This window comes from Solanum lycopersicum, chromosome 9 (assembly GCF_036512215.1).
Source record: "Solanum lycopersicum chromosome 9, SLM_r2.1".
Classification (NCBI taxonomy): Eukaryota; Viridiplantae; Streptophyta; class Magnoliopsida; order Solanales; family Solanaceae; genus Solanum; species Solanum lycopersicum.
The window spans coordinates 63,731,716-63,757,905 of NC_090808.1; the positions used below are offsets into that span (position 1 = coordinate 63,731,716).

General features: G+C 29.1%; 5 protein-coding genes across 5 annotated transcripts; 2 read left to right on the top strand and 3 right to left on the bottom strand.

The window, feature by feature from the left end:
- Positions 1 to 2,714: 2,714 nt before the first annotated feature.
- Positions 2,715 to 3,398, bottom strand: LOC101258188 (glutaredoxin-C11). The gene has a single exon (XM_004247408.4). The coding sequence runs from the start codon at positions 3,289 to 3,291 to the stop codon at positions 2,983 to 2,985; it is 309 nt and encodes a 102-aa protein (XP_004247456.1). The 5' UTR covers positions 3,292 to 3,398; the 3' UTR covers positions 2,715 to 2,982.
- Positions 3,399 to 7,953: 4,555 nt separating this feature from the next.
- On the bottom strand, positions 7,954 to 8,780 carry LOC101257895 (monothiol glutaredoxin-S2-like). Its single transcript, XM_004247407.5, has one exon. The coding sequence runs from the start codon at positions 8,546 to 8,548 to the stop codon at positions 8,240 to 8,242; it is 309 nt and encodes a 102-aa protein (XP_004247455.2). The 5' UTR covers positions 8,549 to 8,780; the 3' UTR covers positions 7,954 to 8,239.
- A 9,542-nt stretch (positions 8,781 to 18,322) lies between these two features.
- LOC101257598 (monothiol glutaredoxin-S2-like) lies at positions 18,323 to 18,801 on the top strand. The gene has a single exon (XM_069288922.1). The coding sequence runs from the start codon at positions 18,370 to 18,372 to the stop codon at positions 18,676 to 18,678; it is 309 nt and encodes a 102-aa protein (XP_069145023.1). The 5' UTR covers positions 18,323 to 18,369; the 3' UTR covers positions 18,679 to 18,801.
- Positions 18,802 to 19,325: 524 nt separating this feature from the next.
- Positions 19,326 to 20,848, top strand: LOC101257008 (NAD(P)H-quinone oxidoreductase subunit T, chloroplastic). Its single transcript, XM_004247405.5, has 2 exons — positions 19,326 to 20,094; positions 20,181 to 20,848. The coding sequence occupies exons 1-2, from the start codon at positions 19,703 to 19,705 to the stop codon at positions 20,599 to 20,601; spliced, it is 813 nt and encodes a 270-aa protein (XP_004247453.1). The 5' UTR covers positions 19,326 to 19,702; the 3' UTR covers positions 20,602 to 20,848.
- Positions 20,598 to 23,013, bottom strand: LOC104649344 (uncharacterized). The gene is made up of 2 exons (XM_010328303.4): positions 22,754 to 23,013; positions 20,598 to 20,997 (listed from the first exon to the last, which is right to left on the bottom strand). Exons 1-2 carry the CDS (start codon positions 22,807 to 22,809, stop codon positions 20,805 to 20,807), a joined length of 249 nt encoding a protein of 82 aa, XP_010326605.2. The 5' UTR covers positions 22,810 to 23,013; the 3' UTR covers positions 20,598 to 20,804.
- Between the last annotated feature and the right edge of the window lie 3,177 nt (positions 23,014 to 26,190).

The following is a 26,190-nucleotide window of genomic DNA, read 5'->3' on the forward strand; positions in this document are numbered from 1 at the left end:
TAGAAAAAGTAAAATTTTCATGAAAAATGAAGGAAAAACTAGAAAAAATTGACATATTTGGAGTACTATATTTCATGAAAAATAATTTAAAATAAGAATAGTTATATTATCAACTGAAAACTAGAAGAAATCAATTATATTAAAGTGATTAACAATTCAAATATAAAACCCCATTTAATTTTTATTTTAAATCACTAATATACTTAAGTCGCTCCTGATCACACGACACTTAAATGGCATAATAACATGACGGATCATCACACTATGCTATGAAACTTGGACAAGGTATGCAACAATAAGAGAAAGGGCAATTTTCACATATAGCAAACAAAAATTCATATTTGTATGCTATAACAAAGTTTGCATAATTGCGCTCCATAGCAAACATAAAACTGTATAATTCGCTATACATATACAATCGTATAATTCGCTGGCCTATTTCGCTGCAATTGTATAATTCGCTATCCTATTTCACTGCAATTGTATAATGCAAATTGTATAATTCACTGCCTATTTCGCTGCAATATTTTTATAAAATTTGCTTTGCATACAATTGAAAAATTAAAATGTATGTATATTGCATAATTATAAGTATATAGCAAGATATGTTTTTCTCTAGCTTTATACAAAAACAGAAACACAATATATACACTTCTGTTGTATAAAGCTAGAGAAAATTGTATTTCACTGCAATTGTATAATTCGTTGACCTTTTTCTCTGCAATATTTGTATAAAATTTGCATTTGTCTACAATTGAATTGAAGTAAAATATTTGTAAATTGTCTAATTAAGTGTATAACACGAAGATATATGTTATTGCATGTGTATATACAATTTTCTCTCGCTTTATACAAAACAGAAACAAAAATTATACACTTCTGTGTATAAAGCAAGAGAGGCGAGAATGGGAGAGTGGCGAACGAGACTTTTGGGAGAGAGACGCCTGGCAAATTTTGGCTAACGTTTGCTATGAAGCACAATTAAATTAAACCCTAGCTACTCTATTTATTTTAGATTATTAGTTTGCTATTATATACAATTTTCCCTAAGAGAAAAGTTGTTGCATTCCGTTTGGAATTAGAATAGTGCATAATCAAAGCCCAAAGGCCGCAAAATAGACCCATGGTATCTTTTTATATATCAACAAACAGTAAATGCAAGTCACACATTCAATCAATGATTCTTAAATTCGAGTTTAAATTCGATTGTGAAAAAATTGAAAATTATTTTATTTGAGAATACTCATAATTACATTGTTTTAATAAACATAAAAAATGAGTATTTTAAAATTTTAAAATAAATTGTGAGTGATAATTTTTTTAATAAAAATATATATCTCATACTAACAAGACTTTTCTCTTGACCAAAATACATATATAAAGTTTACCAAATGGTTTTTTGTTGGTACATAAATATAAAAACTAATGATTTATCAAATGCAATATTCCATTGTACTGACTAGGTTGAAAATTTGAAAACTAAACTATTTCCATTTGCAAACAAGTAGGACAACAAACGTGTGTACTTAGTCATCCAAATATTGGATTAACCCTGAGCACTTTGAAATTTTCATACATATAATATTCTGCTTTATCATAAGCTAGCATTTAATAATTATTTAGAGAAATAAATAGATCTTATATTTATGCTTTTTCATAAGGTAGCATTTAATAACTTTTTAGAGAAATACATAATTATTAATGGGTTTATTGATATGGAATAAAGAAAAATAAATTTATCGGATGAATTCATCAAATTGATTGAGTGTGTTAGTGAAATTCGAAGGTGCAAGAGTCAAAAGTTTTCAAAAATATTATTGTTATTAAATAACTAGTTATTCATAAGTATTTATAGTTTATAGTTTGTATGCAAAAGTTCAGTATCTTAGTATATAATTTGGGAAAGATATTTGAAATTAATAAAATAATAGCCACTTATTGTAATATGATCACTTGATTCTTATTTTCAAAAATCTTATTTGTAACTAATAAGCTATAAGTAGTTTAATTCAATATTCTAAATTACCAAACAAAGTTCTACTAGTATTGTTTATCTAAAACTTAAAATTTGAATAAAAACTTTACTACATAACTAATAATGACTTTACTACATAACTAATAATATCATCACTTTTTTAGGAAATAATGAACTTTTCTAAATTTTGATTGTAATACATATCGTAGTATTTTTTTTTTATAGTGGTTATAAGAAGACTCGTTGCCGAAAATTAACAATTATTTATCATTTGTGAAATTAAAATAAATACTTGATTATATGGAAATAAGATTTAATACATTCATATTTCATGACTACACAAGAAACTTATAAATTTTTATATTAAAAAAACTTGAAAATGATATTTAACTCCCTAAAATATATATTTCTTTCTAATAATCATAAATAAAGGTTTCATTTTAAAAAAAAAGATTTTTAATTAGATTGAGTTGCTCAAATAGGTGAGCAAATTAAGTTAAATTTATCTCTCACTAATTAACATAACCTAATCCTTTGGTTCTTATTTTTTCTTATTCTAGTTTTTCCTTCTTTTTTTTTTATGATTATTTTATATATTATTTTAAATTCTACTTTTTAAAATCAATCATTTTTATTCTTTATGAAATATACTGTTGCTAATACTTAATAGAATATATTATTATATTTTGACATAAGATAACTAATTATATTATGACATACCAATATTGATGAAAATGAATAGAGAGAAAACTATAGTTTCAATTATCAACAATTTTCATTATAATAGTAATAATAATAAAAACATGGTTTTCTTTAGAGTCCAACAAGACAAGAAAGAAAATTAGTTTTCTTCGTTTCCTATCCGGTATCTGGTACTCACATTGAAGCCCGACTAAATTTAGATTCGCACCGAAAAGTCTAAAGCACTCTCTAACCTTTGGTTAAGGATGAATGAGTACTACTTACCACTCCAGCTCAACCCCGCGAAAGAAAACTAGTTTAATTAGCTACAACCATATAGCTTTGGCATTAATAAGCATTTGTTTAAGAGAACCATTAACATGAAGAGAAATAACATCTTTTGTTGATCCAATAAAGTTTCCACCAATAAAAATAGCAGGAACACATGGATTACAACCTAAACTTCTCAATGCCAATGCCATTTCATTGCCTCTTGAATCTTGATCAAGTTCATGTATTGCTGGACTTGCTCCTAGTTCATAAAATAGTGCTTTGATACTATGACACATACAACATGAACTCTTTGTGAATATTACTGCTGCCCTCTTTGATGACAAATCTCTAATCTTATCCATATTGAGTTTATATATATATATATATATATATATATATATATATATATAAGATGAGCTCAACGAGAACAGAAAAAAATCTCGTGTGGAACAAAAGGGAGTAGTATGATGATGTTAGTGTTGTAAGGTTTAGTTATGTTTGAGGTTATTTATAAGGGATTCTTGATACTTACTTCCCTTCGTTCTTTTTTAGTTGTCATGTTTCGCTTTTCGAAAGTTAATTTGACTGATTTTTAAAGTTGAGTTATACTATATTAATTCAATATATTAAATTAAAAATTTAGATATCCAAAAATTAAGCACGAAAGTACTATAATTTTTTTGTAAATGTTACTTAAAGTTTTCACTGTTTGACTCTAAAAAAACGTGACAACTAAAAGGATACGAATGGGAGCATATGGATTGCATTGTGTATATAGTAGTTATTAGAAAAGACAAAAGGCCAAAAATACTAAAGTGTGCTAAAAATGAAAAAGAGGAAATTCCTTAAAAGATATTTATTCTTAAATTTAGAGGAATCAAATAAGTATAAAGAACTTAATTATTAAAAAAAATTATTTTATTTTATTTTAATAAAAAGTGTTAGCACTTAGATTATGTTCTTGATTTTTTGCCCACTTGTGATTACCGACCATAACGATAATACCTGACCCCTTCAATGTCCGTACAAACTAATTAAAACAATGTTTATAAGATTTTATTCCTTCAATTATTTACTTGGATAAATTAATTGAGAAACTTTTGGTAATAAACTATCACTAGTGGGACGATTGGTACGCGGGAAGGGATAAATAAAAATATCTCATGAAATTAGTTATACGCTTTCTATATGGAATAGTGATCGTACCATTTTATTACAAATGATAGAATACAATAATTTTGGAATTAGCTAATACTTCAAACTGGTGCACATATAATCAACTATTAAAAATGTATGCTCTTTTTAATAACTTGAGACTTTTGATGAAATAGTTTCACACTTCAATATGATAACAAAGCAGACAAAGGTTTCGGGATAAACTCTCATTGTCACTCATATGAAAAAAAGAATTTTAATGTACTTAATTGATGAAAAAGAATCAAACTCGTAAGAATCTTAATGCTATACTTAGAGCGGATCTAGAAATCCCCAGGTAGTGGTAGTTGGCTTGGTGAAATCCGATAATCGATTGGCTTTAGAAAGGCGAAAGGCGGCTTGCCCAACCTAGACATTGTAACTGAAAGTAGAAAAATAATGTCGAATAAAATATGCTCTATAATTATTTAATGCATGCATACGAGAATATATAAAAAACTTATTTGTGAAGATTTTTGAGCAGTGTCAGCTGATAACTACTTAACAAGTTCATTCATTAGATTCAAATTAAAATAAAATTAAAAAGTTGTAATATTCCTCTAAACTATAAAATTTTACACGTTTGATTATGAAATTCTATGGAATCAAAGTAGCTAATAATTGAAAATATATATTCCTTACGTCTTCCAAGTTGAGATTTTTCATGTTACAAAGCTACAATAAATTATTTGAAGGATCTTATAAATATGTATATATATAGCTGATGTGTAAAAGATGAGAGCTTATCCAATTTGTTTTCATAAATATTCTTTTATTTATTCACTTTTGGACCCATGCAAGTTGTTTGTGTCACGATGTCACACGTTGTTCGATCTAAAAGTTCATTTCTATCGTAATGAATGATTATGGGCGGGGCTTTATTCAATGAAAAGGTCTATGTAATAATCCCGGTTCGATCGAAAAATCATATTATATAGATATTAACAATCTTTTGTAGATCACAAATTTAAATTGCAGATATAACATTGATATATATTCAATTTCCGTGAAAGTAAAGTTAATTGAAGCTATACTATATTATCATCAGACGCTATTTATGTGATTACACTAAATATATTATTGTGTTATAATACAGAGACAAAAACTTATTATCAACATCTAGTGTATACGCCAGACCACATATATTGACATGGTTATGTAATGAATTATTAATTAAGAAAGAATGTGTAATTATTGAAGAGTCTCGCGTCGAATGAAAAAAATCAGTGGTCAGTCCCTATAGTATGGTTTAAGCAATTCTCCCTGAGCTAGTTTTTGAGGTTGAGATAGACTCTATGTCGTATACTTTCAGTGTATATATTTGAATATATAAATATGTAATCATTAATTTAGTGTAAATATCGGGTATACAAATACTTTTGTGACATTATTAGTTACCTTAGATGTGAAGGAAAGATTGGGAATCAAAGTAAGAAGGCCAAAAAGAAGAAAACATGAAGAATCTAAGCTAGTAGCTAGGTGGATATATATGCATCTTTGCTTCCCCTTTTATTTGTGGAAAAAGAGATGCTACTTTTTTGCATGCCTAAAAAGATCCTTTAGAGAAAAAACTCTTCAAAAGATTATTAAGCCAACAATATTATTGCATGCAGCATGCAGGAAAATTGACCTAGTATTATGTAATGTAAGATGTATATAGAGTAATTATTGATCTTTATTTAAGTTAATTAAGTTCTCTATGACTAATTTGGTATTAAGTAAATTAGGTACGAATTTATGTTTTTAAATGAGCTAGTTGTTAATTTTTGGAAGGCTCTCTATAGTTTGAAATGATTATATTTTATCGCATTATTTCATAATTTCTAATTAAATTTCAAGTCAGATACATGTGAATCACATTATATACATGTATATTGTGTTATTTACATGTATATGTGACACCTAATACGCAAGCGAGATAGAGGGAGGCGAGTGAGATTTGTCTATGTCTCTCAGTTACATGTGAATAACATTGAATACTCAGTATATACATGTATCGGTGTGATTCGCATGTATCTGGATACTATCTAGATATGTGAGTGAGATGTGCCAGATGGGATGGAGAGAGGCGAGTGGGCTTTGTCTATGTATCTCATATACATGTGAATCCACTTACATCTAATTTTGAGCTTATATATCTCGATATACATGTATCTGCATGTATCTAGCCGCACTAAAATCTGATAAAATACGTAAATATTGCAAGTTTTTGTAAGTTACCAATAAACATTCGAGGCCCATGTTGGAGAAATGTCGAGAGCCTGAAACCTGATCCAGTCACAGCCCAATATGCAATAGAGAGGTAACTTTCTCTGTTAGGACACTTCTCTTAATTTTGTTCAATTTTTCTTATGAAAGTTTTAATTTATATTTTATAGATAGCTCAAAGGTAATATATATTTCTTAATTTGTGTTCACTTCATATATATTTAACAGTGTTCACCCTTTCTTTTTTATAAATATAAATAAACTTCGACGCATTTGTTTACCAAACTCGACAATTCATTGTTGGATCTAGGGGTGTTAAACAACAGTTGGGTTGAATTTGAACGGATCAAAATGATTAGATTGAATATTTGGTCTCAAATGGATTGAATCACAGGAACGCTCTATTTCAGCACCTTTTTCATCAATAGACAATGTATATTGTTGTATAGATATACAAAAATATATGAGACAGAGATACATTGATATACAATATATTGGAACTTGACACTTGTTTTTAAGAAGAAGGTGGTGAAATTTTGGAAGGTTTTTCTAGTTAAATGGCGTGTTAAGTGGTGATGTATTCGAAAAGTCCATTAATGTAATTGAAATTCATAAATTTTAAGGAATAGTTATAATATGAAAAAAGAATAAAAAAATAATGTAATTAGCTCTTAACACTATAAGATTTATACAAATTATCGTAAATTTAAAAAGTAGATACCATATGGTCAATACATGTGGGATATATCATGTTCTTTATTATATTAATGCATGCATCAACTCTAAAAATATTGAATCCAATTAATATGTGATTGGTGACATAAAGTGTGTTTTGCATAGAGAATCCAATTTAAACATGAAGCATTCCCTTTTTTCCAATTGAAATTGTCACCAGAGAAAGAGGATGCATCAATACCCCAATAGTAGATGTGTATTCCTGACATACAGGAGTTGACTTTTACCTCTTCTTAATTTATTTATTCTTCACCTAAATATATCAGGTCGGAATCAGGTCTGATCGCTCTTCTCCTTTTCATCTTATGAATAATCTTTTAATCTATATCCTTATAATACTATATTGTTCGGAAATTTATGAAAGTAAGTCCTATCGTAAGCTAATAGTGTCTTTTTTATTAATGTTTTTGTCTTCTGTGTATCATTTAGATAGCGTGGCATGTCAAATTATATAAAGATATTGAAATAAGTTAAAGTGATTATGTTGAAAGAAATTTAAAAACCTAAAACCTTAAATTTAATCTTGATGTGACATAGCTAAGATCAATTAAATCCTATCTAATTTATGGACATATCAAATGCAAATAAAGTTAGAAAGGCTACCATCACCAATCACCATCATGATGAAATTTAAGAATCTAAGTTCAGAATCAAGCTACGTCTCAAGAGAGTAAACCACTTATTTTTTTTCAGAAAAAAGATATTCAAATCACCCAATTAGGAATAATGAGCTTCAAGAAGATTAGTTTGTCATTCCATGAATTCATATTTTAATGAAATTTCTACATGAATTTTGTTGATATTAAAGTTCTTAGTTTGAATTCTGTCCAACGTAGAAGGGATTCATCTGAATTCAAAAATATATATAAACAGAAACTAAATAAGAGTGACTAGAAAAGTCTCGTAACATTATATTATACATATAATTTATTATTACAATGTTTGAAGAAACCTTAAGGACTCTTGTTTGACAAAACAGAGTTTTCATTGAGCATGTTACATAAAAGATGCTCAATTCCACAAACATTGAGAAAACCAAACTTACTAGGTGTTAATATGCACTTTCTACAAGGTGGAGTGTAGTTTGACCACCATATTGAACATGATTCTAAATTAGTCATGCCAGTAAATTTCGTATACCAAAAGTAAGAAAAAAAAGTAAATATATATACACTATAGCCAAAGAGCTTTAGCCTTCATAAGCAGAGGAACAAGATTTCCCTCTAGATGAAGACTCATAATCTCATTGGCACCGCCAATTAATTCTTGTCCAATGAACACTGCTGGCACGCTAGGCCTTAGGCCTAGCATCATCAGTGCTCGCTCCATTTGTAACCCATTGGGAAGCTCATCCAATTCATATACAGTTAAATTAGCACCAAAACTTGATATAAGTGTCTTTATTGTGTGACACATACAACACTTGCTTTTGCTAAACATAACCACTGGCTTTTCAGCTACCATTTTCTTCACTGACTCCATTTTTAATTAGTGAAAAAAAAAGATTAATGTAATATAAGAGGAAAATGATAAGTTGTTGAAGTGATGATGAATTTGAAACCCCCCTTTGAAGCTATTTATATACTAAACTAAAATAGTGACATGGTGAAGATTCAATATGCTTCCTTTATACCCCCACCACCAACACACACCAATAAATTAAAAAGAAAGAATAATTTTAGATAAGGAGTTGAAACTGTTAGGTTCTTGATACTCCCTGTCTTTAAAAAAAAATTAAAAAAAAATCCACCATAAAGTATGGAGGTTAATTTGTGAACTTTGTTACATGTTCTTTTCCAATTAAGAATAAGTTATATGGTAAAGAGAGTTAAATGTTCTATCTACTCTAGGCTAGAGCTTACGCTACGACAAATAAAGAATTTTATTGCAATTATTTGGCGATAATAATATAATCTGAATCTATTATAGTCAATTTTATATAGATGTAGCTAAAGGATATAGTCATTCGGAATGCAATGTCATAAGTGTTAGCCGCTTGCTGCTAGCAATAAATATTATTGATGAAATGAGATATCTATAAACGCGCTAAATGTCTCTTTTGTTATTGTGATAATACATCGAGTAGGAGAGCTATAAGATATGGAAGGGTGTTTAATTGAATATCTTTTAACTCGGAAATGTTGAATTAGGTTTTAGGCTTAACTAAACCTCCAAAAGCTAGCTCAAATAGAAGAGGATTGTCCAAGCCCTTATAAAGAGTCTACACATCTCATTAGCCATCGATGTGAAACTTTTGTCATTCTTTAATACCCCACCTCACACCCAGTGCTTAGCATCTAGTGCGTGGGCAATTTTGATTTTTGAGGGCCCCAACATCGGGTGAGACAGACCTTGATTTGATACCATGTTGAATTAGGTCTTAGGTCTAATTCACATCCCAAAAGCTAGCTCAAATAGAGAAGTAGGAGTTCACCCATCTTATTAACCACCGGTATGAGACTTTATCATTCTTTAATAGAAAACACACTATACAAGTAGGGGAAATAGTTTTTTTTTTTTTCTTTGTATGTATAAGTTATTTAATCTCCATAACATAAAAACACAACGTTTTAATTTATATTTTTGGAATTTCGTTATTAAGATCTTTGGCTTGCTACTAATAAGTAAATAGTCAAAATTGTCATTTTCACATTTATGTTCATTACAAAAAAAATAAAATCACCAGTTAAATAACCTCTCCATAAACTTTTAAATTCTTGGTCTAAAAAAATGGGTTTTGCAATCAATAAACTTTTGCTTTTTTTGTAAAAAGAAAAAAATGTATTATAAGGATATTAATGGAATTGATGGTGTTGTGACAAACCCATGTTGGTATACTTAGCAATGAGGAAAAAGATATTTCATTTTATCCACTAATGATATTCTTGGAAATGATTTAAAAAGGTGATTTATTCTTTTTAAGGAAAATAATGTTTATTATTCGTTTAATAAGGTGATTTATCTTTTTTTTTGTTTTATTTTATTTGATCTCTGTTTAAAAATAGATATTTTATAATATTTATTTAATTTCATAATATTTATTTAATTTAACAAATCAATAAAATAAGATTAATTTTTTTTATAGATATATCAGATTAACAGAATACGATTACATGATAAGTAATATGAAAATGATGGAGCATTTTGCCCAACACATCTTGCACTAAATGATGGTCTATGAGATATTCTCCACTAATTCACAATCATAGGAGAATTAAGATATTAATAATTTACAATGAATAGTATTATATTGTTCCTAATTATCATCATGTGATTCTATTGATCGTTTTATAAGATGCTTAATTACTTTAGGCATTTTATTAGGTCGGTTATTTCATTGACAGAAAAAGATGTCCATTCTTTTCATATTAATTACTCAATTAATTATTATATTTAATTATTGATAGTTGCAAGATCAAGATTCTTTAATTAACACATTTTCAAAGATTATGACTTTATGAGATAGAGACTTGAGATTTATTTTTTGGAGCTCATTGTTTTGCATTTTAGCATATGAAAAAAGGTAATTAAAATTGTAAGATGTTACGTTTGATAATTAAGGATATATTTAATTTTGGAGGAAAGTTAGTTTTAAAATACTCCTTATTGATTTGTATAATTATTATAAATTATAAAATATTGTTATGTTTGATAAATTATTAAAAGTATTTGTAAGAGCGATATTTAATGGTGTGTTCGGCAGTGAATTTCTAACTTATTTTCTTGTGTCGGGTGTAAATGTAAAAACTATAATATATTTTTATTGTATAACACGCATGGATATACACAAATATACATGATATGTAGGTGATACACTAATATACACACAAAAAAAATATGCATGAAAATATACGCAATGGGAAATATGACATGTAACCGAAAAAGATCCATATTAGTCATATTTTTCATCAATACAAAATGTATATATATCATATACACTACTATATGTCATATATTTTTTAATTTAACATATATATATATATATATATATATATATATATATATATATATATATATATATATGTCAGCTATACATTAATATACAAAAATAGGTTTATCAGAAACGACTTCTTGTTTGTTACAAGAAACTGGGAAAAGTTTGAAACGTAAACAATAAAATGGTACGATTATGGTGTAAACACTCCATTTAAATCCAAACCTTATAATTCGATTTCGACCTGGAAATTTTATGAGGCATGAAGGATATTTTTTTATTGTATACTAATTTTGTATAACAATCGATTTGAAGATAGTAAGGCACGAGATAGCCCTTGTTAGAGTTTTTCTAATACAAAATCAATGACATGGAGTTTGACTGTTTCTAATAATGATCATGACTTTTTCAATGCTTAATTATGATATTTAATAAAAATTGTAGATACTAATTGAAAGTGAATAATGCCACAAATCACGATCATATACATCTAGAAATGGAAAAAAGGATAAATATATCTTAAAACTATTGTAATGATAATATACAAATATTTTTTGTTATATTTTTGGGATATTGGTGTCCCTGTCGTTCAAAGACTAGAGCATATATATCTTTTATACTAACAGATATACACGTATCATAATTTTATCCATCGATTCGACATTTATTAATTATTGGATCGATGAATAAGATTGTATCATGTGTCCCTATTTAATCTTCCGTTAGAGAAAAAAGGACATGTATACTCTATTTTTTGAATGACAGTAGCACAATGTCTAAAAGTATGACAAGAATATTTATATATCATTTAAAATAATTCGGGATATATTTATCATTTTCCCCCTCTATAGATAAGCAAATCAATGGGCGCTTTTTTATGAGTGAAGACCACAAATATAAAGAAAATTCACTATTTTGGAAAATAAAACTAGAGCATATATACCTTTTATACTAACAAACATACACGTATCATAATTTTATCCATCGATTCGACATTATTAATTATTGGATCGATGAAAAAGATTTTACCATGTGTCCCTATTTAATCTTCCGTTAGAGAAAAAGGACATATATACTCTATTTTTTTAATAACAGTAACACAATGTCTGAAAATATGACAAAAATATTTATATACCATTTAAAATAATTCGAAATATATTTATCATTTTTCCGATAAGCAAATCAATGGGCGCGTTTTTATGAGTGAAGACCACAAACATAAAGAAACTTCACTATTTTGGAAAATGTGCGGCTTGAAAATGAAGTTTATTCTCTTAACACACACAAATCAAATAACTTATGGAAAAATATTAAGTAATTTGTTTAATTGTTCCAAATGTACCCAAAAAAATAAGGGGTGATGAATTTAAAAGTTCGATATTGTAAGGTTAATATATGTAATTTGGAGCAGATTATTCATTAGATGTATGAACCTTAAAAATATCCTGAAAATTTACAACAATAATAACAACAAATATTAAAATATTCATTGTAATTTGATAAATGAAATTCGGCACATATAATGTACATGCAAATCTTATATATCTCTGCCTTGAAAATAGAAGGTTGATTTCGATAGATTCTCAATTCAAAATATTTTTCATACCTTTGTAAATAAATATTTTAAAAAAGAATAATATCTACTCAACTCTTATCTTTATCTTAAAAGATTAAAAATCATGTCCGATAAATCTTAATTGAAAATACTCTAAAAAGATAATTTAGAGAAAACCTAGATTTTGATTGATGTCATAAAGTGTGTTGAGGATATTTAAACATGAAATTATTCCTCTTTTTCAATTGAAATTATCATCAAAGAATTTATTTTGTTTCATTTTTTAAAAAAAGGGTTGCATCAATACTTGAAGATACGATAACTGACATACAGCTCTACATGCATCTACCTAAAAATAAGTTGACTTTTAGTATGTATTCAATTCCTCTATAAGATGCCAATTCCTGACATATTATGAGCTCTCTAGAAGAATTTAAGAAAAGTTGACTTTTATCATTTACTATAATTTTTATATCGACGAAAATCGTAGTGAAGCGATAAATGTATATTTATTTTTAATAAAATATTTTAGATTTGAGTGCTCCTAAATATAAAGTCATTTTTGTTAGAGAGCGTTTTATCCTTAATATGAAACTTTCGAACTCGATCGATTCAAATTTAGTCAGGCTTCAAAAGTACGAAACACCGTGTAGAAAATTTAAAAACAGTATCACTATTAGGGGTGTACAAAGAAAGTAATAAATCACGTCAACTCTATAATTCTTTATATCTAAGACTCGAATCTAAAATCTCTAATTAAGAGTGAAGCATTTTGATCGATGAAGGTTGAGTTCACCCCATCTAATTGTACAAGGCTAACACTTGTTATTGATGTATGTAAAGTAGTATTGATTGACATGAAAGTGCATGAATAAAAGGTTACAAATTAAAGATGAAACATTCCTAAGTTCCATCTTCTTTTATTCATTGGTGGTCACATAAAATTTGAAAGTTATCATCAAAGACAAAAAGATATGATGCATCAATACCCCATGAGATGCCAATTGTTGACACAGCTCTTTTAAGGCTAACAAAAATAAAAGATTTGATCATTCTCTACTTTTTTATTTTTTGTTTTTATTTTCTTCCTTAATTATCAACACACCAACCATCATTTCACCTCTTAATTATCGTTATCATCGATCACCATAATTAATTGTTGTCACTACTAGTATCGATATTTATATTCATCATTGTCAACTAGCATTTTAACAATAATTATAGCATCAACCCTTGCTACGTGCTATTCCATGCTAATTATTGCTATCACTATTATATATCACTATTTTTTATCGTAATTATTATTCGTAACTAAATGTAACCATCAACCACCACCTTTAATATTTATTCTCAGTCATCATTGCCACTAGTTATGTACTTACAACCACCATTATCGACCAAGGCAGTCTAGTTGACATTCACAATCATCTTGGTATTATCAACTATCATATAATTTTTATTTAAAAAATAGAATTATTGTATTAGTATTAGATAAATTAATATTATAACTTAATGTATTTAAATGTTTAGAAAATAGATAACTTAATGATTTTGTATCAATATCTTAATATAATATTTTAATTTTTAAATATGCATTTAGATTTACAACGTCTAAAATTATGCATAAATCTCACATAGAAAATTATAAAAATGTATAGGTTTTTCGAGAACCCACTTGAATTCATGTTATGATGATCAACTACAAAATCCATTCATCTTGTGAGGAGAGAAAACTTACAAATGGTGTCAATAGTTGTGAAATGAACATATTAATTAGGAGAAATAAGTTTAAGAATTAGGATATACTGAACAAGGTTGGAATAGCATTCATGGTGGACAAGTTTGAGTGATGCGGATTGTGGTGATCTGAACATGTTAAAAGAAGATGTGCAGATGCCCCAGTGAGGAAGTGTAATATGTTGGATATAAGAGGTACAATAAGGTGTAGAGGTAAATCAAGAAAGTATTCGGGAGATTTGATTAGTATGGACATGACGCAGCTTCATCTATCGAGGACACGATCTCAGACATGTAATTATAAATGTCACAAAATATAAAATAAGGTGAGTAGGTAGTTGAGTTTGTCTTGCTTTTCGACTGAATTAAACCTTGATGGTAATATGCAACACTGTATCGCGTATTGTCTTGCTTTTAATATTTCTTATCATTTGGTATTTTTTTGTGCTTCGGTTACTCCACTATTTTAATGTACTGTTGCTATTCCTCTTTTGAATGTTTTGTACTGCTATCCTTATTGGTCGTCATGTTTTCTTTACTATCACTTTTCTTTTTCATAATTACTTTTATTTGGTGCACTTTGATTGAGGTACTCCGAAAACAATCTATCTTCTTTCATAAAAGGTAAAGATATATTTTCTGTATATATATTAGTTGTTGAATTTTCTAGGCCAAGTTTACTGAAATTTATGCCATTTTGATGCCCGTCAATCATCATCATTTATCACTATATATCACTAGTCATTTATCTTCCAATGAGACTAGCAAAGAAATAGAGGGATAGATAAAAAGACCTATATATGGAGTTAGTTGACCTTGAAAAGACTTGCGATATAGTCCCAAGAGAAATCCTATGGAGATGCTTGTGGATTGAAGATGCCTGGAGGCTAGAGATATATATGTAGCTTAATTGCATTAGAGCGGTGAAGGATATGTATAATAAATCTAAGATCAGATAAGAATATTGGGAGAAGACTCGAAATACTTTCCTATCGAGATGGGATTGCACTATGGACCAATATTTAACTTGTTTCTATTTTCCTTAATGATGAATTAATTGGCGTGACATATTTAAAGTGAGGTATCATATAGTATATGTTATTGTAGATGACATAGTACGGATAGATGAGACTCGTAATAAAGTCAAAACTAGGTTGGAGATATGAAGATAACTCTAGTCTAAGACTAAGCAAGACCAAAAGAAAATATTTGAGTGTGAATTCAGTGATGCAATGCATGAGGTAGACGTGGAGGTGAGCATGATCCACGTGTTATCCCCAAGAGAGAAAATTTAAAGTGTCTTGATTTCTTTATCCAAGAAAATGGAGAGATCCATGACGTGTCACGTATCATATTGATATGACGTGGATTATGAAATGGAGGCTAGCCTTTGAAGTCTTGCGTGGTAAATAGCACCAAAACTTAAAGGTAAATTTTATACAATGTGGTGGTTAGACCAAGTTTATTGTATAGGTCAGTGTGTTAGCCAATCAAAAAAAAATTCATTTCAAAAAGTTGTGAAAATGAATATTTCCTCCGTCCACTTTTATTTGTCATGTTGGACTTTTTCCAAAGTCAATTTAACTAACTTTAAAAGTTAAATTAGATTACATTAATTCAATATTTAAAGAAAAATTTAGATATTCAAAAACTATATGAAAAGTACTACAAAATTACAATTTTTTGCATATCAATATGATGAAAAAGATATCTTAAAATATTAGTTAAAGTTTTTTTTAGTTTGACTCTATAAATAGAAACCATAACAACTAAAAGTGGACGGAGAGAGTATGTTACTATGTATATTTGGACACACTATGAAAAAGTAAGTTTAGGAATGAGAATGTCCGAGATAGGGTAGGAGTAACCTCCATGGTGGACTGGACAGGTTGAGTAATACAAAAGCGAGGTTGAGATGATTTGAGAATGTGAAAAAAAGATATGTAGATATCCAAGTGACTAGGTGTGACAGATTGAATATAGTGGGTACGAAAAGTGGTAGAGGTAGGTCAAAAAAGTATAAGAAAAAGGTAATTAAATGGGACATGATACAACTTCAGCTCACAACATAACTTAAACAAGAGGGTATGAAGGTCGTAAATTTTATTTTATATATTTATATATATTAATTTCAATTTTAATTTTCTAGGCCAAACTTGATGAAGTTTATGCCTCCAACAATTTTACTTTTAAGATATACATTAGCAGCTATTCTATATAAAAATTTTCAACTGCACCTAAAGCTGCAAGACTAGAATCTTAATCATCCTCCACATAAACAAGTACAATCTTTTTCTTTTTGGTTGACTTATCCATGATGGGAATTTTAATTAAACTTTATTCATATGCTAAAAGCAAAAAAAAATAAAAATTCAAAGTCTCAATCTCATAATAAGTCATAACCTCTTGATTAGGAAAAGAATCTTCAATCTTTGCAACTATTAATTACTCTTTTTAAAATATTTTTAATTAAGTGGAGTTTTGGTCACCACCACTTAATTATTAGTAATATGAAGTTTTTTATAATCAAAAGTATGGACAACTTTTTCTAGACAAAATAACCGACCTAATGAAATGCCTAAGTTAGCATCTTAAAATGATCAAAAGAATCACATGATGATAAGAACAAATATAATACTGTTAATTAGGGATCGATTTGTCAATAAACATAGGCGTAATCAGAATTATCATTAAGAAAGTTTAAAATCCGAAGTAATAAATATACGAATTATAATTAATTAGTTTACTCGTGTCATAAGTTATAATAAAATTAATTAGTTATATTAGAACTAGTTATTTTGATGTTAGTATTTATTGATTGTTTGATTTGTTATATTTAAAAATATGCAACATAATTTTTAAGAAAAATTATTTCATAACGAAAAATCACTCCCTCAATTTAACTTTTTAAAAAAGGTTTAAAGACCTAATCATGAGTAGTTTTATCATTTTAATTATTTTATTTTGAATTAATTAATCCTTTTTTATTATTCTACCTTTTGGTAGGAAAAAATAACTTATTTTGGTAATAATAATTAGTACTAATTTTGACAAAACTTTCATTGAATTAGTAATAAAAATGAGGTAAAAGACAAACTATATTTTTAATTTTTTATCTCAAGATAGATTCATTGTATTATTTTTTGTGAATTATTGTAATTCTCCTATGATTCTGAAATAGACTTAGTGGAGAATATGTCATAGGCCAACATTTGGTGCAACGTGTTACTATATAATTAATTTTTTGACCCTATTAATTAATTTCCTTTCTTCAAACGAATAACGACCATTATTTGCTTTAAAGGGGTAAACCAATTTTTTTTAATCATTTCCAAAAAACAAAAAAAAAATGAGATGGAATATAAGAATATCATTAGTAGATAAAATTAAACACCTTTTTCCTTGCAACATCGTCAATTCCATTAATATCCTTATCAATACGAGGAAGATATTTAGCGGTAATTAATTAAGATAATTATTTAATTATTATTAAATATGTATTTTTAGTGATAATTTAGTATTTTTTTTATAGCATTTAGTAACATTGGATTTAATAGCACTTAACTAATGTCGATAAAAACTTTAACACTCTTTACTAATATATTTATTTACTTTCGTTAAAAGTTATTTTTGAATTAGTGTATATACATGTTTTTAACCAAAAAAGAGATAATTTATTGATTGTAAAACCCATGTGTTTAATTAGAAGAAGAATTTATATTGGAACTTAATTGGAAAAAAAATATGTAGATATGTAACAAAGTTCACTTACTAGCCTCCATACTTTATGGTGGATTTTTTTTTTATATATATATTTTTGGTACACTTTTAAGACAGTATCAAGAACTTCTAATGCTATCTAACAGTATCAACTCCTTATCTAAAAAATTATTCCTTCCTTTAATTTATTTGGGTGGGGGGGGGGGGGGGGGGGGGGGTTTAGAGGAAGCATATTGAATCTTCACAAGTCACTATTAGTATATAAATAGCTTCAATAAGAGTTTCAAATTCATCATCAATTCAACAAGTTATCAATTCTCTTATATTACATTAATCTTTTTTTTTCATTAATTAAAAATGGAGTCATTGAAAAAAATGGTAGCTGAAAAGCCAGTGGTTATGTTTAGCAAAAGCAAGTGTTGTATGTGTCACACTATAAAGACACTTATATCAAGTTTTGGTGCTAATTTAACTGTATATGAATTGGATGAACTTCCCAATGGGCTACAAGTGGAGCGAGCTCTGCTGATGCTAGGCCGAAGGCCTAGCGTGCCAGCAGTGTTTATTGGACAAGAATTAATTGGCGGTGCCAATGAGATTATGAGTCTTCATCTAGAGGGAAATCTTGTTCCTCTACTCATGAAAGCTAAAGCTCTTTGGCTATAGTGTGTATATATATATATACACTTTTTTTTTTGCTTTACATATCTAGTATGCGAAATTTACTGGCATGATTAGTTCAGACTCACGCTAGTAAAACTACAATATATCATGTAGAAAGTGCATATTAACACCTTGTAAGTTTGGTTTTTCTTAATGTTTGTGGAATTGAGCATCTTTTATTTAGTATGCTCAATGAAAACTCTGTTTTCTCAAACAAGTGTCTTTTAATGTATCTTTAAGCATTGTAATAATAAATTATATACAATGCCATACTTCAACATGACTTGTCATTCTGTTTTAATTATTTTTGTTAGATGCTTGAGTATGAAGTTGTGTTTCCTCGAGATGTGAATCCAGGATTTAAAGTTTGTAAATTCGGAATCTATTCAAAAAAGTAAAATATGTGATATTTGTATAATGATCCTGCCTTGTGAATTGAAAGCAAGATAGATTTAAAAAGGGTTAAAAGAACAACTTGGCTCTCTTTTATTTGCCACAAAAAAGAAAATAAATTACATTGACCTCCACTTCAACAATTCAAAAAACAAGTTACGAGTTAGCTCATCCTATAAAATTAGTTTAAATATATGTCAGCTAACTTGAATATCATGATAATTATATAAAAAGGAAAATATAGAGACAAGGGGTGTGTTGCGTTCCGAACACTAACTCACAAACTCATTCTTTTTGCCACCCAACTCCCAAGGAGTATGATTGTATTTATAGGTGGCAATGAGCGGGTAAGACTGAATTTGTTCGGGTTAAAAATGAGCTGAGTTAATAAATAGACAGGTCATTGATCCGCCCAAAAGTTACTTGGACTGAAATGGACTAAAACGTGGATCATAACTCAACCTGTCCAACTTACTTTTATAATTTTTTTAGTACCTTAAAGAATGTATATAAATTGTCTTGAAGTTAAAGAGTACAAACGTCAAAAATCAAAATTATTGATATTTCACAAATGTAGACAAAAAAGCAAACAAAATGTTTAGTTATTTCCTCAACCACACAGAAAGACAAGGTGATGAGAAAGCCCCTCCCTCTAAGACTACTCAAATCAGACACAAAACAAATTTCCAATTCCATGGCGTCAGCAACAGCTCCACCAGCTCCATTCACCTTTCTTACAAGGAACCAAACCAATAATGAGCACAGAACAGATACCAGATGGTTGACAACAAAACAAAGAAGACGCCGTGTTGGCTTACAAGTTTATGCAAAAGAAGAAGGGGCTACTGGGCGACAACGTGCTCCTCCTGGTGTTGACACAAGAATTCACTGGGAAAACGAAGATGAAGGATGGGTAGGAGAGAGTAAGTCACGGTCCACACAAGAACGAATCAAAACAGACGAAAAGAATCTCTTTGATGAAAAATTCTCAGACCTCCTCAACAGTTCAGCTAATTCTCACTACCAGTTAGTCTTCATTATCTACTTTGCTATCTTCATCTTATCTCTTAATGTGTGGCTCACAGTTCATAATTCTAATGTTTCAAATTCAGGTTCTTGGGAGTATCTGCAACAGCTGATCTAGAGGAAATTAAAGCTGCATATAGGAGGCTATCAAAGGAGTATCATCCAGACACAACTAATCTTCCTATAAGAGCAGCATCAGAGAAATTTATGAAACTAAGAGAAATTTATGATGTCCTGAGTGATGAGGAACAACGGCGATTCTATGATTGGACACTAGCTCAGGAGACAGCAAGTCGAGAAGCAGAGAAAATGAAAATGAGGCTGCAAGATCCACGCATGCTGGAAGTAGAAAACTGGGAATCTGTTCCAGACATGGTGGATCGACTTGGTGGAAGGAACATGGAGCTGAGTAATCAGGCAAAAACTGCCCTCACATTTGATATCTTGATTATCATCTTTTCGTTTTGCTGCATTATATATGCAGTAGTCTTCAAGGAACAATATTAACAGGAACAACTATGTGCATTATACAACAACAATATTCTATACTGTCAATACGCAGTTCATACACTGCAATGACAATGGATTGGGAAACAGAACGACTAGAGCTTTAGTCATAAGTATAACTATAGTTTATTTCTATTGAGATTACAAATTTACACTATTGTCTTTTCATGAGATTATTGACAGCAAATGAAGAAACAATTCTCTCATACATCAATAAAATCTTTCATGATGGGGCTATGTTTCTCAATGTTAGCCTGCCTACGCCAATTACTCACTGCATGCTTAACGGTGTCACTGGCTTTCTGTATTTCCTCAGCAGAAAATTTGTGTTCCACAATGCCTAGTGGACCAGGTTGTAGTACCTTAACTACAGTTTCCATATCCAGCTCCAGTTGCCTGTTAAAACAAACACCAAAATAATGCTGAAAGACATGGAAATTCATATTCACAATTTGATCTTTGTGTCTCATTCTGGTCTAAAAGAGAATATTAGGAAAATCCAATTGAAGAGTGCTTTGAAGCGCACGTTCCTATCAATCTGCATTTAGATACCTACTCTTCAATCAATAAATAATAACAAAGAACAAGAAAACACCAACGGTCATGCTAATTGCTAAATAGAAACAAGAGTTTCTCGTTTCTTGATAACACAACTCCGTAATTCTCAAGAGTTTGATAACAACTCCGTAATTCTCAAGAGTTTGATAAGTTCTAAAATTTCACTTACTCTTCAAATATCAAATGAATTAACTAATGTAATCCTACAACAGAAGTTGGCACCTTCTCTCAACCAAAAAGGAAAAGAATACTTCTATGTTATAATAGTATTAAACTGCCATACACATTGTTTTCTGTAAGATATAGAACTCCCAACACTTGGACCTTTTTCCTCATAAATGTGGTTCTGGTCCAAGCTTGTGCCACACTGACTAATTCCACTGGGTACCAGCTACTTCTCACCAGTGCAGGTACCAGATAACTCTGCCCAAGCTCATGAATACAAGTTATGCTTTGGAATGAAAGACAATTCCAAATCCTCTTGGTCTACGAACAAGAAAGCTATAAGTAATGCAAATATGAATCTTCTCATGGAGAGTTTGATCCTAGACACCTAATGCGTTTGTCTCTCTTGGGGATTGAGCTTGAGACTTCATGGTCCTCAACCCACTTCATTGACCACTAGGTCACGTGCTTGGGTAGTAACAATTTGAACATTTACAAGGCTATGTATTGGAGAATTAGCTCTAAGATGTTCTATCTTCATTGATTAGTTGCTTAAACATTATAATATACGGAATAATGTGTTAGGGAGGCCATGGAAAGGGATCAAAGTCAATATATAAGGATCAAGCTCATAGCAAGCGTAATATCAATCAATCAAATATGCCTCCATTGCACACGAGTTGGAATCGGCATATGAATCCTCTTAATGCATTTGGCTACAGTCGGGCTCATTTTAATTCTCAAGTCTCTATGTTTTTTATTCTTTTCATTCCTGCATCGAAGTCCTACAAATTGTGCACATGAATTGGGCTGAATATACTTGAGAGAATCTCTGAACAATGCCACCAATACAGCTAAAAATGCAGTACAACGATCAAATACAATTACCGGATCAGCAAATAAAGTACAATATGACCAAAATATCACGGAGGGAAAATACTTGCATATAGCTTCAAAATGTGATTATTCTTTTTTTCCAATCTCACCAGAAGACGAACATACCGTTCATATAGAAATAAAGCCAAACTTACAAAATAGAAACTTCGATTGGTTCCAAACTTCGAAGAGAAAATCAAAGACATTCCTTGTAAACAGTGGTCACCGAACTAACAATCGAGAAACAGTCAAGCAAATCTAATTATAGACTCATCAAGAAAAATGATAAAATTACAAAGCCTATATATCGATCTAGTATTAAAATTAGTTTGATTCTACCATCTCTATTCATGTTAATTTCCTGCAAATGCTAAAATATTTCAATATTCAAAGATCCATAGATTTGAAACCGCCCAGAATCAACTATACTTCACTAAACTCATAGATTTCAAAGCATAAATAAATCAATAATGACCAAAATAATTAACATTCCATATCATCTAGGTACAAATTAGCTACCGCCGCCGAATAAGCAATGAGATGTAGAATTTACCTGAAGAGCCTGGAGAAGGGTAACACATTGCGGAGTGTCGACAGTGATACAGTCATCTTCCTTCTGCCTATTCCTATCAATTTCCCCTAAAACTGTGCTAAACTTCAAACAAATTTACTATCTGATTAGGGTTTCAGCTACAGGGAAAAGAGGCCGAGGAGACGGAGGGGGAGTTGTGGGTAATCACTCGGTTTCGGGTCGGAAAGGATCCGACTCTCCTGATTCGTCAACGCCTTATTTTCTTTCTTGTTTATTTTTTCAAAAGAAAAACTAATAAGAATTTTTCATACATTTTAGGGCTAACTACGTTATATCTCGAAAGTTTCATCAATTACAAAAAATTTATATTTTATGTGAGATACATTGCAAATGATAAATGACTTAACGAGAGAATGTATATGATGTATCGAGCGGGGGAAGATGTTTCCGAGATATATTTAGGGGGGAGGATTTTTTTGAGAGATTATATGGGATGTAATCAAAAAATTTAGAGATATAATAGTTGATATCTTAGTTTAGTATTTATGTAATTTTTTTGCTTTTTATTTATTCTCTAGTGTCGCATAATTATTATTTTTAAAAAATAATTTTAATTGCCTTATTTATGAAATATCATGATTAATTTTTTGGTAGGAAAATATTATGATTAATTAGTATTTCTATGTAGTTTCGATTTCAACTAGGGAGGTTCATAATTCGATTTAAATTAGTTTTTGGTTGAACTAAATTTAATATAATTCATATTTTTGGTTTGATAGTAATCGATTTCATTTGATTTTTAAAAAATCTATACGATATTTTCCTACTACAAGAAAGGATTTTCTTTTCATTTTTTGTCTGTTTGTCAACTTATGAGTAATTCTTTACTGCCCTTTTACTATGACTTATGAAAGAAAATTTTGTTTACATGATATTAATCCACATTTTATTTGAGTGATAATCGTATGCAAATATATGAGAGCTTATACTTTATTTGGTTTTATGAAAAAGATATATTTATTTGTAGAAAAAAAGTCTCGCTAAAAAATATTGCATAACAAATTGAGAAAATTACGCGAATTAGCAAATATATACTAGTTAATTAGCTAACATAGCTATAGTTTGAATTAATTATCACTTGCAGTCCCTTTTTAGCTATAATTATGTGCATCTCTCTCCTTTATCTCGCCTCTTTCCTCTCATATACATACACAAATACAACTCATATATATACATATACAATTATATGACAAATACAAAATAATTTGTCTCTCCATTCTCTGCCTCTCTCGCTCGTCTCTCTCCTCGCTCTCTCAGTCTCGCTTGTTAAATAAATACATACAAATACATATGTATACCGGTTACATATATACAATTCATCTCCCACCATTCTTTTTCTCACTCACTCGAGTCTCTCTTCCTTCTAACATGTAGTTATGAATTGTAATTAAAATATTTATTTTTAAAATATATCTATGACAATGTGATTTTTTTTTATTTTTTTTAATAAAAAAAATTTCATGGGACATGTATACTTGAGTTTCAAAATGATGTGGTGATGACATAATTTTTCAGCTTCAAAATTTGACTTTATCGCGATTTGTATTTTTAGGCAACTAACAAATAGCTTTATGACTATATAAATATTGTTAGTTTGTTATGATGTTTTAAATAATTAATTTAGCGATTTTTTCATCATAAAAAAAAAAAAGAAACTTTAGTGTAATTAGCCCATAAAATACCCCTTAAATGATAGTGCATAATTAATTTCATCACCAAAACATTTCATTTAATTTACAAGAAAAGATAATTAGAACTCAATGCTCTAGAAGAGGGCAGTAATGTCAAATAGGGATAATGAACTTGAACATTTCATTTAATTTACAAGAAAAGATAATTAGAACTCAATGCTCTAGAAGAGGGCAGTAATGTCAAATAGGGATAATGAACTTGATTAGAACAAATAAGATGTATTTTGGTGAAGGGCCCAAAGGACCATGACACAACATTAATTTTTTTTCATACTTCGTATCAGATATCAGTATTGAAATCTGAATAATTTCATATTCGCATTAAAGGATCTATTTTTTAGAGTGGCGCTCCGAAAAGATGATAGGATCAAGATATTTCAACCATCTCATGTTGATAATTACTTGATTTTTTTTTCTCACTCGATGTCTGATATTTGCATTAGAGCCTGACTAATTTATGTTCTATTGCAGGACTCATTCTTTAGGGTATCACTCTCAACAACAACAAAAAAAAGTTATATCTAAAGTTCAAACCAGAAACCTCTAATTAAGACTGAAGCTATCTCAATCATCCTTCCAGAACCGATTATTGACTATTATTATTTGGTTAATGTAATTGGTTAGATCTCCATTTATTTTATTTTTTTTGTTTCTTATTTGAATATGTCTTGTGTGGGGTTGTATGTTTTGTGTATGCCATGATTATAGCCACCAACATTTCATCCTAGAAGCTTGTTGTTCCAATTATACAAAAATAAAAATAAAAATTGTGGACCTAATAATTAAACATTATTTGATAACAATATCCCTTTTGGCTGCTCTTGCATGCTCTTCATTCTTCATCCTTCAACAACCCCTCACAAATTAAACAAAGAACAAACTAGTTTGGTTCAATCATTTTTTTTTTCATTTACAAATAGCTACTACATTTGTGAAATATTAATATTCCCTCCAATCGATATTATCTACCTTTTTATTATTTTTGTATATTTTTAAGAAAGATATAACTCGTACTTCCTCATATTTGTTTCATTTATCTTATTTGCGCTTTATATGCTATTTAAGAGAACATTAGCTAAAATGATCATTTGACTGAATTGCTCGTATTTATTTTACTAAAATTAATATCTCTACATTAATTGAAGTAAGATTTATTATACAAATGGGGAAAAAAAAAAATTAATTCCATCTTTATTTTTTAAAATATAATGATGACAACTAATAAATATGGACGGAAGGGAGTATTTCTTTACGCATACTTTCAAAAATCAAGCGATAAACAATTAATAAGAAATAAAAGAAATATTATTTTATTTCTATTGAACTTCTCATTTGATTAATACTCCACAAAATTATAGTTAAAAAAAAAAGATTGGAAGAGATTATTATTCATGTGTATATGGACATTGTTATAATGTAGTGCATACACTTTAATCTCATAATATTACAAAATAAATTAATATGTTTATGTAATGATTCATAAAAGCTGCTACAATATTATTATAATTATTATTTTATTTATTTCCAATGTAACTTGAGGAATAATATAATCTTGATTTGCTTCCTTGTTTGAAGAAAGCCTACAATGTGGTCCTAAACAACCTTAAAATTCATTTTTATTATTATAGTAAAAAAAATTAAAAAAGGATATATACTTTACAATTCCCTAAAACCAAGATTAATAATTTAATTTGCTAATCTGATCAT